Source organism: Centruroides vittatus, unplaced genomic scaffold (genome assembly GCF_030686945.1).
Source record: "Centruroides vittatus isolate TY-2023 unplaced genomic scaffold, ASM3068694v2 contig_1051, whole genome shotgun sequence".
Lineage (NCBI taxonomy): Eukaryota > Metazoa > Arthropoda > Arachnida > Scorpiones > Buthidae > Centruroides > Centruroides vittatus.
The window spans coordinates 1,322,098-1,338,447 of NW_027120680.1; the positions used below are offsets into that span (position 1 = coordinate 1,322,098).

General features: G+C 30.5%; 1 protein-coding gene across 2 annotated transcripts; it reads right to left on the bottom strand.

The window, feature by feature from the left end:
- Window positions 1-10,252: 10,252 nt before the first annotated feature.
- LOC136971294 (stabilizer of axonemal microtubules 1-like) lies at window positions 10,253-15,965 on the bottom strand. 2 transcript variants are annotated; one of them, XR_010880134.1, is made up of 8 exons: window positions 15,869-15,965; window positions 15,706-15,796; window positions 15,517-15,630; window positions 15,348-15,449; window positions 15,085-15,288; window positions 14,540-15,010; window positions 13,518-14,084; window positions 10,253-10,364 (listed from the first exon to the last, which is right to left on the bottom strand). XR_010880134.1 is itself a non-coding variant. In XM_067265758.1 (7 exons), exons 1-7 carry the CDS (start codon window positions 15,925-15,927, stop codon window positions 13,701-13,703), a joined length of 1,425 nt encoding a protein of 474 aa, XP_067121859.1. In that variant the 5' UTR covers window positions 15,928-15,965; the 3' UTR covers window positions 13,489-13,700. The 2 variants fall into 2 exon arrangements, 1 of the variants encoding a protein (XP_067121859.1); XM_067265758.1 differs by lacking the exon at window positions 10,253-10,364 and having other exon boundaries at window positions 13,489-14,084.
- Between the last annotated feature and the right edge of the window lie 385 nt (window positions 15,966-16,350).

The window sequence follows — 16,350 nt, forward strand, 5'->3', positions numbered from 1 at the left end:
TTTTTATCTTTATTTTTTTTATGTTTTTTTCTTCTTTTTTGTATTGAATATTCGACCCCAAAGATTCGATAAAGTGGAAGAGTCGGTCAATAGCATCATCGAACCATAGCTTGCGGGACGATCCTGGTTTCAGACGAGGATAACTTTTCTTACCTCTATTGTAAAATATTCTACTTGAAATAAATCAAAGTGATCTATTAGAAGATCGTCCTTTTATATAAGTTAAACTAGGATAAAGCATTCTATAGAAGGTAAACTTATACTCTAAAATATCACCTTGTGTGTTAAATTAAATAATTAATTATGGAATTTTTTACGACCTATTTACTCATTTATACCCCCTTTTCTTTCATATCCATCTTTATTTATTTATATATAATTTTTATTTTATATCTTTCTTTTCTCCTTTGCACACCTCTCTCTTTCATACTCCTTTATATCTCCCCCTTTTTTCTTTCATACCTCCCTTTAATTCGAAGAAGGTAGAAAGTAAAGGGAAAAAATAATTAACATCAAGTTTAAAATAATACTTAAAATGATTTGATAATAATTAAATTGAAAGGGAATTAACTCGAATCTCATCAAAGATAATTAAATATTAAACAACATTAGAAGTAAATATATAATGAAATTTCGGAAATTAAATTTTTCTTTTTTAATTTTTATTTTCCTTAATTAAAATAATTGCAACTTTTTAAATTCATTGTTAAACCAGAATACGTATTTAATTGCATTTAAAAAGTTGTTTCCGTGGTTTAAACTTAGCTTAAAATAATTAAATTAATTATAATAAGGAGAAATTAAATATGAAATAAAATGTTATTTAAAAAAGCAGCCTAATGTATATCTAAATCAAGGAAATGGTCATTTCCTCTATTAAACTTAACGAATTTGCATTGTGCCATAATAAAGATGGACGTTTTAAATTGCAATTAACACGTATTTGTAATTGAATTTAAGTAAGTTCAATAGAAGTAGACAACAATTCGAGATAAGAAAGAGGAAAAAATAATGTAAACAATTCAACTGATTATATTCGAGAAAATTGTCAATTATCCGATGACGTTCAAAAAGGAATCGGTTCCATTTAATTACAATTTTAAAAAATACATTATAATCAATTACTCATTTTCTGAACGTATTTTAAAAAAATCTTGTTTTTTAAATAGTAATTTTATTTTAAACAAAGAGTTAATTCTGTTGTTCTGAGAAAATTTCCATTTATTTGATGGTATTTAACAAAAGTTTGCTTTAAATTTAATTAAAATTAAGTAAAAACAACCGTTTTTATTTTTTTAAACATGTTTAAAAATGTAATCATTTTCATTTAATTGTAATTAAAAACGTTTAAAAATTGATCATTTTTATTTAATTGTAACGAAAAATGTAATCAATTACTAGGCCTACATTTTAAAACACGTTTAAAAAGTAATCGTTTTCATTTAAACGCAATTAAAAAAAATAATCAATTGCTAACAATGGCTATTTTAAACACGATTAAAGACCGATCGTTTTCAATTTATTGCAATTAAAAATGTAATCGCTTCAACATTTTTTTAAACGCGTTTAAAAGTGATCGTTTTCATATAAACACAATTAGAAAACAATCAATCGCTGGCTTCTTTAAACACGTTTAGAAAACTAATCGTTTTCATTTAATTACAATTAAAAAAAGAAAGTAATCAATTGCTCCGTTTCTAAAACGATGTTCATTTCTTTAACGGCAATTTTAAAGAAATGTCACTTAGTTTAAATGTAATTTAATGCGATTTTTAATAAAGAGGAACAAATACGATCATTTTCTCGATGACAAATTGAATCGTCTGGCTTAAAGAAAAGTCAATTATTTACAGGAATGATTAGAAAACATCGGAGGAAAAATTATTTTCGAGTTAAATCACGGCTCGGAAGAGAGGAAAAAAATAAATAATAATAATAAAAAAGGGAGAAGATATTTGTCGTTCTCGACACGAAATCCCGTAAACTTATGGAACAAAAATAATCGTAGAAGCCATAAGCTCTCCTTTTCTGTTCAAACTTATTTCTAAGCGGAGTTGAAAGAGGTCGCAACAACCTCAGGGTCTGGGAACTAGAGGCCAAGCGAAGCTGGATTAGTGAAATGGAAGAGTTCACGCGTCGACTGCCACGGCTCTCGTTTGCAATCCCCAGCCTCTTCTATCCCACCCGACGCAAATCCGTGAGAGAAGGTCCATGGGGAACTAAAGGAGTTGAGACTGACGGAGGGACCGCTGCCTGCAGGGGAAGGGAAGACTGTATTGATTGCATTTTAAATTTAAATGGCACACAGGAGAGGTGGACTGGTATGGGGGGGAGGTATTATCGGCTGCTAGCACGTGGCAGTGCGTGCTAGGAGTGGAAAATACCGGCGCTTCTCCCCTTCCCTCGTCGGGGTTTGAAGGCTTTGATCAATAGGTCCAGTAAACTCTTTCATTACTCCATTCGCGCTCTCTGCTACTTCTTGGATTGCTTCTCTTTGCTTTGGACTTGCCTGTCCTTCGGGCGTAAATAAGAAAGAAATGCCGAGTTCTTACTACTCGGGCAATACTTTATTTTGGATCCTTTTTTTATGTTCCTTTTAATCAGAATATTTCAGTTTGCCTTTGTTACCTCTAGGGCTTTGCAGGATGAGACGAATACGGATGATTCTCTTCAATTCCCTTCTACTTTCTATGTTTTAAACATCCACTTTATTTACTCTGCCACTTAAACCTGCCTTCGTTTCAATTAATTTAATTAAAAATGATTAATTTCAAAATGATTTTTTAAACATAATTAACAAGCTAATCTCTTTACCAGTGGATTTTTAAGACGATCAACTGTGCGGACGTTGGTTTAAACTATCAAACGCGTTATCTTTTATTTTGCATAATTCCCTTTACGAATTAGATGGAGCAAATTCGATTTTGAAATCGCATTAAGGACGTTGTAAATCGTATTCAAGAAGCAAAGACGCAACGAATCGTCATCGTCTATATATCTGTCTGTATGCCTGTGTATACAACAAAGCGAAAGATGATCGAATTAGTGTCTGCAGTATGATTATCGACACGGAAAGAGAAACTTAAAAGATAATTGAGTATAAATTTATCACCATGAATCTTGATTGAAATTCATCTTCTTGGAAATCATCTGGTTTTCTTTTAACGCCATCTGTGGACCAATAATTGAATCTCCTTACTCGCTAGGGCCAATCAATTAAGTGCAACTAGATGATAGCGACTAAGAGTGTGTTAGTAAGTTAATTGACTGACGACAATTTGCACCGGTAGGTAGTAATGACTGACGACGATGTAGTTAAAACGCTTCTGTACACACTCTGATGTAATTTATAACTTTACTTTAACCCCTTCTACACCGGGGTCTTTTACAAGGTCGATAACTACTCCAAGTAGATGCATAGAAACACTCCTTTTGCTTTCCTTAATTTAAACCATGTACAGGTACCTACTTACCTTATTTTAGTAAAAGTTTCCGCAGGGTCTCCATAGTTCAAGATAAGTTAAAAGATCTCCGAAATTGAGAAAAACGCATATTAATGAGTTACGTTACACTCTAGTAGCTTCTACAGTAGTGCTACTAGGGTAACAATTTGTTTAAAACGTCACACGACTACAATAATACGAAAAGCCGGTGTTTACTTTCCTTATCTAAACTGCAGCATTACATTTACATCCCTTAATTCTGTTTCGAAACACACGAACATTTTCTAAATTAATTTTAAATGACTTTATTCCTTTTCTTTTGATGTTCCCTACAGACTTTTTTAAGAATATGTTTTATTATTTTCTCGAGATTATCACCTCTGTGACTTATTATTTGTTTGTGTAAGATAATGCGCCGGCGTTACCAAAGGATAAACTTGATTATCCTAAGTTCTGGCTTTAAAAAATACTTATGTTTAGTAATTTGCAGCTTTCTAAATTTGTTTAAAGTCACTTAAATTAATTAATTAAAGTCTAAGTATTAAATAGAATTTTAAAAAAGTAATTCTAATCGCTTAACTCTAAGCATTTTATAATTAAACTTACACAGAGAACGATTGGAGAAGATTAAAAGAATTAAAAAGAATTAAAAATATTAGCATTTTTTAATGCTCACAATATATAAATTTTAGCGCTTTTGAATCTGATATAGGCTGTTTTCACGGATATTTTACAGATTCTAAGCCAAAAAGTAACGGTTAAAACATTCATTACAAAAATTTTTAGGCTTTCGAGGGACGAAACACCACAGAATGCTTTTATTAGATAAATTTTAAGGCTCAGAAGTTAGAAAAATTGCTAACATTAACGTTTAAATGGCTCATATAAATTTAAGACCGACCGTCAAGCAATGAAAAACACAACTTAAGGCTCGAATTAAGAAAAAATGTTTATAACAATAGAATTTTAAGGCACAAAAAGTCACTTAAAGGCTCACAGTCAGAAACTTTTGCCGAGATAAAAAAGGCACTCCTTAAGGCGGGAAGAGTAAAAGAAAAAACTTATAAGAATTTCCGGGCTTCATTAATCAGGAAAACTCTCCTTACAAGAATATTAAGAGCCTTAGGAGTTAGAAGAGCGTAAAAAAATTGTTAATACGAGAATTTTAAGGCTGTGAAGCGAGAGAAAAAAAAATAATTTGTAAATATTACGTGAGTAATCTAAAGCCTGTTAGATAACAACAAATCTAGGAAATCGCATCCCTTTTAACGCCTCTAGCGCGACATTAAAATTTATATTCACTTAACAAGAGACATTACCATCCTGAAGGGAATATTATGTACACTTTATATGACATTTACTACATATTTTTATATGACACCAAGATGTTAAATTATGTTTCATTGCGAGCAAGATGCTAAAAATCTAAACAAAATTTCAAAATGTCACTCGAAATATCTTTGTACTTTTTAGAAAAATTAATTTATTAAATTAAAAGTTTAATATTAAAAATCATAAAATTTCTAATTAAAAGCTTAATTAATAAAAATTAAGTTTATTTTCTTCTCAAAACACGATTAAATTATTATAAAAAAAATGAAGAAAAATAGGATTTATTGAGGTGTAAAATTGTTTTAAATCCCTTAAAATTTATCTGTCAAGCAATTTTCCTTCTGGAAAAAAGTTAAATTGGGTATGTGGCCACTCGAATTACTTTTTATATACAAATCTAATAGGGTTACTTGCTTCTAAATATCATTTACTTAAAGTTTCAGGCTCATTAGTTGCATTTATCTTCGCAATTATTTAGGATACAAGCTTATAAATAGCTTCTAAATCGATCAAGGCTTATAATTAATATATAAAACTACAGAATAATTAATTATATTTCAGAAAATTACAGCCTTTTATATAGTTACAGGCTCTCATTTTGTATATCTATTCCTAAAAATATCAAGGAAATGAAGTTCTAAACAGCCACTGTTAGAATTAATTAAGGCTAGATAATTCTGAAAATTTCCATTTCAATCTGCTAAGGCTAAAGATCCGAATAAGCCTAAAATTTAAGATTACAAATAAGGCTATTTAAATTTATTAGAAGCCTTTAATCTGAAAGCCTAAAATTATGAAAAATTTATTGTAAAATATCCTTGTAAATATGTCCCTCCTAAAAATCTAACCTTCCAACCTCCTTAATTAGCGAAGACATTGTAAGGTATCGCGTAACCTTGGTGGAGTTCGCGAACTACCGGTTGGAAAACGGAACCCGAAAAGAAGCCTTTCACTTCGATCAGCCTTCCACTTTACTACACGCACCATCTGTCGGCGAAAAGGCCAACTAAAACGGGAGTAATCTTTAAAAACCTTTCGGCATTTTGTTCCTCATAATGTAACATTCCCCTAATTTTTATCCACTTCTCTTTGTCTGTAGCGATAATTTTATAGATAGCAGTTAAAGTAAGAGGTATTAAAAGTCACACAATTTTATTTCTCCTGTTATTACGTTTTATATGGATCATAAAGTCAGCAGCTATTTGCTCGATGGAAAATAATGATTGGGTGGTTAGATGCTTTGTCGTTACCACCCGAATTGACTGCTATTCAACATCCTGAATGCTTAATAATAATAAAAAAGATCCTTTAAATAATATCTACACATCTTTAAAGTGAGTTTTATGATATTTATAAAGGAAATAATTTAACGAGTTGTGTACGACATTTACTATACTTTTACTTTAATGCTCAACGATGGAGAGAGAGAGAATGTTGTTGCTATTTTCTTACCTTAACCTTATTATCGTTAAGAACATAAACTTATTTTAAGATTATTAAGAGATTATCCTTTTTATTTTTCCTACTGGCATCCTCTTTATTCTCTATTCTTGTTAATATCTGCGTTTTATCTGGCAAACTACTTGAAAATTAATATATATATATTGCTAATTTAAAAGGGGTTTTTTAATATATTACACTATATAAACCCGTTCGGAATTACTAATTTATGTAATAAAACTTTATAATTTTGCTTTTTTATGCTTAGAAAATGATTTTAAACCCTTAACGTTCTCAATCTTTGGATTTGGAGCAATAATTGTTCTACGAATGACCAAATTCACGCTGACATTCATAAAAAATGCAGGTTATGTCTAAATCTTGCACTTTTTCACACAGAAACCGAGTTTTATATACAGTTTAATACTTTTCAATGAGGCTCCTCGAGTTTAGACACACATAATTATATTGTATGACATAAAAAATCTATCATAATTTTATATTTTATTATAAAATAAGCATTAATTTTAATAAATTTTCTATACTTGACACAATTAACAGCTCACAAAATTCGTAATTTCTTTAAAGAATTCTAATATTGAATGATTACAATGGATTTGCTGCGCTCCCTTTGCTCCAGCTCTTATATATTAATTTACTTTATTTATTCATTCCAAACAATATGATAATTCAGAACTTAAAGAATAATTAACCAAATATTCATTATTATACAGTTGCAGGTAAGTTAAACTTCCTATTTTTGATTGTATACATATCACGCAAAGGCCTGACAAGAACAAAATATATAAACTCTTCTACGCCTGACCATCTAATTATCGTGCATTCTCCTCTTTGACCGTATCTTTTTGCTTTTCTCATCTGACCACTTCTTTTATGGTGCCTCTGGCTATTGAAATCTGGACCCATTCAAAGTTCTATGACTCTGAAGGACTTGCTCGAGTTTTTCTACTTACCCTATATAATTTTTACTGGCTACTTACCTCAAAAATTTCTAGAAGAGATAGAACAGGATATCAAATCGTTCCCAGGAATCCAAACCACCTTCTTTTCTAGTAAACGATGTAAAAGTTGAGGTCCCATGGATGGAACCTTGTCCTGTATCAGGATCTTTCGGAACAGATCACGTGGATCACGAATTAAAAGAAAACACGACATCGTACTAAGCGCAACACCCGAAGAATTCTTATTATGATATATGACCTCATTTGCATATTTATCACAAAATAATAACTGAAATTTTTATTTAATCATTACAGTTCTTACACAAGGATGTCTCTTGTTAACCGTTTAAAGAGCTTGAACCGATCTAAATGATAAATTTCGCTATAAAAATTCAAAAATATCTATTAATTAATTAAAATTGCATCAATACGAACATCTACACCAATTAAAATTATATATATATTTTTTAATTTTACTGGATAAAAATTTAAATTTTTAAAATAATACAGTAAGCTCGTAATTGGTCTAATCGTATCACGTGATCGGAAAATTTAAATTCTATTGGAGAGAAAAAGAAATTGATTAGATTTTAAAGCTAGAATATCGAACCACGTGGTTAATTTTTCTAAATCAAATATAATATGTATATTTTTTTAAGAGAACAAATGAATTTTTTTAAAAATAGAAAAAAATGATCTGTTAGACTTTTAGAGACAGATGCAAGTCATTTCTTTTTATTTTTTTTAATCAGAAGAGGAGTTGTTCTTCTAGGATTTCGGATGTTTTTAATGATCTTTGGGGAGATGCACAGATGAAAGAATAAAGGCTTGGGTTTTAGAAAATCCTTCACTCTCATTAAAAACCGTTTAGCGATTTGAAAAACTCTTTACTTTTCGTTATACTTTAGTCAATTGAGTAAATTTTCAACGAGACAGTCACTTCTCGGGGATTATGAACGGATTTATAAAATTTGATCCTGGCTTTTTTTTAAAATCTTATCTTAAAGATTAAGTATTTATGTTAATTCTGAAGAGATTATATCATTTTTTTATTCATAACATTCTTCTTTATTTTAAAAATTGTGATTTTAAGCTCTAAAAACAACGTTATTATCTTGTGTTTACATCTTCAAAATGCGCTTAAAATACGCAATTTTTATTAATTTATTTGTAAATTTATCTAACATACGTTCATTTGGAATTTTATTTTTATGTTTTTATCATAAAATTAAATTTTTATGTGCATATTTTAAAGCAGATTATACATTTTTGTGTGATTTTATGAGTAAAAAAATAACCTAGGAATATCATATAACATGGTCGTTATCTACCTTGTATAACCATTAGGCTATACAAGGTAGATAACGACTCGCCTGTTTCGTAGTGTTTTTTAATCAATTAAATAAACTGGAACTAATAAAAATAAAAAATAAATACGATATTATCAACCAGTAGTTGGCGATCGCTAAAATCGTATTTCTATGCTCCTTTTCAGTCACCAATTTAGAAAAGTTGAAAAACATAGTGTTATATATAAAATACTTTACGGATTTATCAAGGTTATAAATATATGTAGAGCAGAAATAAGGGAAATAAAAGGGAAAAAATGTATTTCGAGCTTAGAAAGAGAGTAAAACTAATTGAAAAACCCTTTATTATTTATCAATAGCTACTTTAACAAAGTTATTTTAACAAATAAATATATTCTACTCCATCCAAAAATTAAATCAGGATCAGCATCAACAAGGGAGCACTCACACGAAATCCGAACAGACGAGATTCAAGAGAGAAAAATCGTAAGGCAGCAATCACCAACCTGATACAATCCATCAAAGGCGACATATAAGGACAAGAAGAGGGAAAAACATTAATTTACAGAAACATTGAATAATTAACAAGTGAGATGTCTGCAATCACGACTGTGAATAAATATTTCAACCGCTTGCGAATGTCTCGTTTACTCCCCGTTTCCAATTTTTGTTTGGCAAACTCTGTCGTTTCCTTAACCCCCCAGGGACCCATCCTACAACAACGTAAAGGGGACGAAACACAAGAGTAACTAGAATTTTAAGTCGTATCGTTACTTTTTTCCTGTCCCCTTCACCCCCTTTTAGGGTATCTCATACTGGTTATGATCCATCAATATTGTAAATTTTTCAACCCCCCTTTTTATTTTTTTTCTACCCTTCTTATTGCTTCTTTACACGAGCTTTCATTGCTTTATTATATACACCGCAAGCTTTACAATAACGTTTAAAGTAAATAATCATTTTTTCTTTTTTTTATTAAATTTATTCCACGTTCTTGTTTACATTAGTCAACATTCCTCTACATGTAAAAATGGAGAATGTCACCTGCGGTTGGTTACTCACATTGGGAATATTTTTAGATTTTGTTTTAGAAAAAATATTAGCATAAATTGTAAGGTTATTAGGGCTTTTTTTAAGTGTTTTTTTCTGTTATTATTGCTTCAATTTTTGCCATTTTTCAAGGGAACTTTTATTATTAAACTTCGTGTTTCGTTGGGTGCGTTTTTTTTATATTGTAGATGTTTCGAATGTTCAATTTGAATTGCATTTTAAGTAATTTAAATTGGAAATTTTCTGTTTCAAATAATTAATTTCGTAAATTTTAATTACATTTTATACATTTTAATTAATCAACTTTGCACGCTCTAAATATTTAACTTAAATAACGTGTTTCAAATGCTACATTATTTAGTTTTGAAAAACGTGTTTCAAATATTTTACTAATTAAAATTATGTTTCAAGAATTTGAATAATTTAAATTTTCATTTTGTATACTAAGATTTTAATTAGCGCGATTATTTATTAAAGAATTTCACGTTTTCGAAGGCTCTTAACTAAATTTAAAAGCATCTTTAATAGAATTTATAATGAAAATTTAAGAAAAAAAGAAATTATAAATAAATAAATAAATAAATAATGTATTTTTTAAGCGAATGTTTTAAAATTTTAATAATCACTTTCTTAAAAAAAATATGCACAAATATATTTATGTTTTTATAATTAATCAAAATATAAAAATTAAAGATAAGGTAAATGAATTATGTTCTTCCTCCTCCTCCTCTTCTTCCTCCTCCTTTTGCTCCTCTTCTTCTTTCGGTTTTTTTAATGTTATTAACTTGCAAACTGTTGACGTACACAAGGGATTAAAGTGTAGCAAACTGAAAGCACAACATAAACAGTAAGATGATTAATAAAAAATGAAGTTTAGTGTTAGAAAAAGCTAAAGAAAAAGCCACTTTTCATTATAACGATCTTTTATAACTAAACGATACTTCTTCTGATCGATGGAAGAGCAAACAAGAAGATATAGGCAAAGAGAACTCGGCACTAGAGGGGTGAAAAAGGGGGAATAGTTGCGCTGTTCGATTCAGGCAACGAATGCTTTCGTGATCTGCATACCTCTCTCTCTCTCTCTCTCCCTTCCCTTCTACTTCAATTTCGATCGTCTTGCTGAAGAACTACAAGTCAAGATGGCGGACAATGTTAAGATTAATGATGTTGCTGTGTAATACGCTTCTTTCTAGCTCAAAATACTTCTATAATTTCCCAAAGGTACATCCCTCTCGTTTTGTTATTAGGAGTAAGATGATGGGATCTTGTCTCATTCAAAAACCTCCCCCATACGTTTATTGATGATTAGTCACGTTATGGATTATGGCAATTAAGTATATTCGCGCTTAACTAAATGCTTTCCTTGGCTGTGATTGTGATTTTCGTGTTCGGTGTCGTCTCAAAATTGATTTTTTAACCCCACACAATTTACTTCTCCCGTGTTCAATTTATGCTTTAAAAAATAATTACTTTGCCTATCTTCTAGTTGGTTTTAATAAACTTAGCTTTACGTTTAATATTTATTCTTAACTTGTTATTATTTTAATGATCTTTTTATAAGTAAATCTCTTGTAAATGATCTTATAAATATAAAAATATTCCTATTTTTAACGTGTTGTAAGGTGTATTTTCGTGAAGAACCCCTTTACGACTCGATACTGTAGCCAACAATTATTTAGTCAAAATTGTTTTCATTTTTTTTTACATTTATAAATAATCAATGGGTGTAAAATGTATGTAATTTTATTAGAAAAAGTCCATTAAATTGTTTTTATTAATTCAAAACTTTAAAATATTATTTAAATTAAAAATTATAAGGAAAATAGAACCGCTTCTATTTTTCTAGATTTTCTCATCTTAGACTAAAAGTATTAAATTAGTTTAAAGTAAATATCTTGCACGTTATCTCCCTAATATAAGACTGATTTTAATGATAAAATCTAACAAAGTATATCTTTATAAAGAAGCCCTTTAATGTACAGTATAGTATACAGAAGCGATATATCTAATCACAATTAAGAGAATAACGAATAATTTTTAATACATTTAGTTTAGGGCCATCATACCTCAAAAACTGGGCTTCTCGAATTGAATTTTTGATCAAGAAACAATAAAAAAGAAAAAAAATGCAAACTCATAACTCATAATACAAGAAAGTTTGAGTTAAAGAAGAATTGATAAAGAAGAATATCCAACTTTATCTGAAGGTTATGCAGATAAAAATAAAGACATTTTTTTGAATCTTCCCAATAATTTATAAAGGAGGATACAATTGGGAACGTTGCTAAAAATACATTTCGTCAGTCCAAGTGCAGCAAGTCGATTATTCAAAGGGGGAAAGGGAGAACAGAGAGAAAGAGGGAGGAAGAAGAAAAAAAAAAAAAAGATTCAATCGTACGACGCTTCTTCTCTATTAGAATGCTACCAGTGAAATAACCCGATCAATATCAAAAGGAATATTACTTTTATAATACCACCATTGATATATCACAAATGTTTAATGCAATAGTGACATTGATACGCAGATTTTGGAGTGGTGATAGCCGGAATAATATCGTACCTAGCATAAAAACTATATTGGAACACAAAAGATGCTATGCTTGTCACTAGAATGATGAATTCAACTATACAGAATAGGGAAATGGAATGAGAGAATAACGTGAAAACATATCTGAATTGATATGCCCTTTCTTCAATAAACAGATCGAGCAGAAAGAAGTAATAAACTTGCTTTTCGTGGCTCTAATCAGAAACCAAGCATTTGTCTGAGTATTGGGTCTGAAAGTAAGAAAGTTCCTCCCTCTCTAAAACAATATCGGCTTGAAGTTTTCTGTATAAAAGGCTCCTCGAAGCCAAAATAATGAGATTATGGTAATACTTTCGCGGGGCGAACTTTTCTGTAAGGCTACAAAGAGCCTTTTTAAATGGTACTTTGAGAAATTTTGGGTAATGCAGCTTACAGAGATAAATGCAACGTAAATTTCAATAAGGCTACGAGAAGCCTGGTGTAATGAAGATGTCAATGAGACTATAAAAGATTAAATTAGTAAATTAATCCTTCGACGATGCTTCCAAGAGCCTAGTGTGATGATCTCAATTAGCTACAAGAAATCATGGTAATCATGGAGGAGCTTATTGAGATGAAAGTTTCATTTCTATTCAGCCAAAAGGCTATCTGTTTAAATATTTATCTTACTGTTTATGTATTTTATTTTTGTTTAATAACTGGAACCCGAGAGTCTCTCCTGGAATCCCAAACTTCCTCCTTTACTCTTTCCCTCTTTCATCCTCCATCCTTTTTCTACCTTTAAGCTCTCCTTTTTCCTACTCCTACAGGCTCAGTCTATTGACCGCCTCTTTCACTGATGATGAAAGCTTCAATGAGATGATCAAAGAGCATTTTGTAGAGAAAATTTAGGAAGCTACGAGGAACCGATTTAGCATAGCTCTAACTAAGCATTCTTAATGGTAAAAGTCGTAATTTTAAATTAGAAGTTGTCATCTGTAAGCTCCGTATAAGTCATTATTGATGCAAAGGTGATGCTGTACGTAGCATCACCTTTGTATCAATAATGAATAAATACTAAATACAAATATTTATCCTGATGCAACTGCCATCTATGATCCACTATGGTAAATACATACACTAGAAATGAAGAGCGTATTAACGCTTTTCAGTAATATTATAAAATCGAATAATTACTATAAATCTTAAAATTAATTGTTATATATAGAATTAATTTTTCTAAAATTTAAAAATTAAAATATGTAATAATGTATATTTAATATTTATTAGTATATTAATATAAAAAATAATTAAATTAATACCTATAAATATTTTAAAACGCTTTAAAATTACAAATTAATTAATTTTAAATAATTTATTTTTTAAAAGTATAAATGCTTTTAGTACAAATTTTACACGATAGATGGCGTTGAGTTTTAACAATAGGCTGAGATTTTGAATAAACACTATTTACTTTTTTAAAATCATTCATTGGCTCGTTCGAACTTATCGGCAATGCCCTTTTCTCTTACCTTCCAATGATTAAAATTACGAAAAAAAATTTTAAATATTTAAATTAATCTTTATTGTAAATTAAATTTCTATCAATAAAATAATTTATAAATACATTTTGAGATTTATATTTAATGAATTTTTATTATTCGTTTGTTATGTAGTATTCGTGACCACAAGTAGTGCCAACGTGCTGAAAGAGGGGTTTTCCTTCTGGTGACACGGCATGTAATAGTGAAGAAGGACATACCGTAGAAGGGTGACATCGATAAGAATCTTGATACAGAGTCGTATCTGCTATTGTACCTTCTCGAATTTTCAGATTTTCTTTTGGTTTCATTATTTTCGATGCTGGAACAAATTGCCCCCGGTAATGAGTTGTGTAAATGCTCTCCATCAGCATTTTATGTCTTGGTGTTTTATAAATTTCTGGCAATTTTGGTATTTTTGGTTGACAGTTTTCGTAATCTTCTCCGTAACATTTTGCACACTCCATAACTTTTCCGTCACCTAATTTCATGTAATTCGTCTGCGAAAAGTAAATACAATATTAAACTTTCAAAAAACAAGGTTCTGAAATTGAAAAAGTATTCTGGGCCTTTAAAAATTTTGATGTTAGATAGTCGGATAGTTGAGATGGTAAAGGCATCAACCTGCTGCTCTTGGGATTCAGCTTCAAGTTCAAACTTAAGAATGTTTGTAATACAGTGAAACCTACTAATACGACCACCTATATAATGTGACCACCTGCTAATATGACTACTTTGAGCTGGATCCTTCAGTAGTCACATTAGCAGGTTTCACTGTTTAAACAGCGTATGCAATTACATATTTCACGAACTGGAATCTTATGGGTCTAATCGAACCCTTGATGTACATTGAAAAAGCACTCTGAGTGCCCAAAGAGGGGAAAGAGAACTTGCAAAAGGATCTCTTATAATGAAAAGAAATAACTAAGGATACGAATAGAAAAGTTAAACTTACCGGCTTTCTCTTAGGAAGGCGATCAAATTCAAGGGGAGGCTTCTGATAACTTTCTGAATAAACCGAAACACCAGAAAATGGTAGAGAAAATGTTTCGTATGGTTCCTTTTCCATCCAAGAGATTCTCCTATTGTCAGCAGGAGACCAGAATTCATAATCTTTTTTGTAAACGGTACGTTTGTAAGATGGATATCCAAAAACTTTATAAGTATCCTCCGGAGGATAGCTCTTCAATTGCTTTACATCAACAGGTTTACGAAAGTCTGTCTGATAAACTGTGGTATTCTTGAAAGGTGGTAATTTTGGAATTTCAACCTCCACTCTCTCAGGCATATTTATGGAGATCGGATTTTCTACAAAATCTGTTTTATAAGTGGTATCAAGGAATAGATGTCCTTCAGGATTTAATGTGGACTCTTTGCTGCAAGTTCCTCTTTCTGGATACACATTGGCAAACTCGCGATAATCTTCCTATTAATGTATGAAATCAATGTAAAATTGTTTTTATATATAAAAGAAGGAAGATAAGTCATAATAACACCTACTTTATATTTAGTAATACCCAGAAAGGGCCGTTTTCCTACATATGGAAAAGAATTTACAGGTTTTTTAGCGGTACCTTTGCATAAAACGATGTCATTAGCTTTCCAAAGCTTGTAAGAATCTTTATGAATAGTTTTATCACTTAATGGGTTTAGATTTGCTCTATATTTCTCTTTGGGCTTATAAGATTCTGCTGGAGGAATTTTCTGAAAAAAGTATAAAACAAATTTTTCTATTCAAATATAACAAATACTCTATAACTTACTTTATAAGAATTGCAATAATCTTCTTTATATGAAGATATTCCCATCAAGTTTGGTAAGCTTTGTATGAAGGCTACCGCATTGTAAGATTTTCCGGGAGGGATCTAACGTATTTCAAAATTTATATAAAATTTCTATAAAAATGAATTAAGAACGAACTTTTTATAATACCTTATAATGTTTATATGCAGCAGATGAGATGGTTTCTGATGCCATAGGCTGATCGGTGTATTTAACAGGTATCTGTGCTGTTTTTGGTAAAGCAGTTGAGAATTTTTCATATTTCTGAAGAAGGCGAGTACAAAATAATTGAATTTATTATAAAATTATCTCTTGTAGTGAAAATAATATGTTACCAACATCAATATATTCCGAAGAAGGCAATTTCGAATCGGGTATGGGATTGGGACGAATGATATCCTTGGTATATTTTTTGGGACAATGATGGCGCCTGAAACAATAACAGAAGAGTGTAAACGTGTAGAGTTTCGACTAAATTAAGTTAATTTTGATTTCAACCTACCCACAAATACAAATGTTACTGATGCAACATTTGATCTTCATTCTCTGATATTCTTTCATTTTTATAACAATTAGCGATATTGTTATAACAATGATAAATTTTTCATTATCCAAATGTCTAGGCTAAAATCATTTAAATGAATTGCTGAATATGTTAAAGAACCATCGTAAATTATTAAATGGTATATTAAATCACGATAATGCTCATAGAATAAGTTCTATATCTAGTAGCGAAAGTATGATTTTTAGCGCCTTGTGTATAAAATAGTAAATATGTCAATATTAATGTTTTGAGTATTGTTGCTATCTTTAACAAGCTTCTTTCGTCCTCTGGCACCTTAACATGAGGCCTCTTTTAGTAGGCCCATTATGGGTTCGGCAGGCCCACAATGGGGCGACCGGGTGGTGCAGGGACGGGGCCCGACATATCCGAACGGAACCACTCCTCCGAAAAATTCCTGGGGATCATTCGACACCCGTTCG

What these genes read in the sequence shown, in the direction of transcription:
- LOC136971294 (XM_067265758.1), bottom strand. Translation starts at nt 15,927, where the DNA reads ATGAAAGAATATCAGAGAATGAAGATCAAATGTTGCATCAGTAACATT. An exon ending in CTTCTTCGGAATATATTGAT is followed by an intron (nt 15,631 to 15,705) that starts GTTGGTAACATA and finishes CGCCTTCTTCAG; the next exon opens with AAATATGAAAAATTCTCAAC. An exon ending in TGGGTATTACTAAATATAAA is followed by an intron (nt 15,011 to 15,084) that starts GTAGGTGTTATT and finishes ATACATTAATAG; the next exon opens with GAAGATTATCGCGAGTTTGC.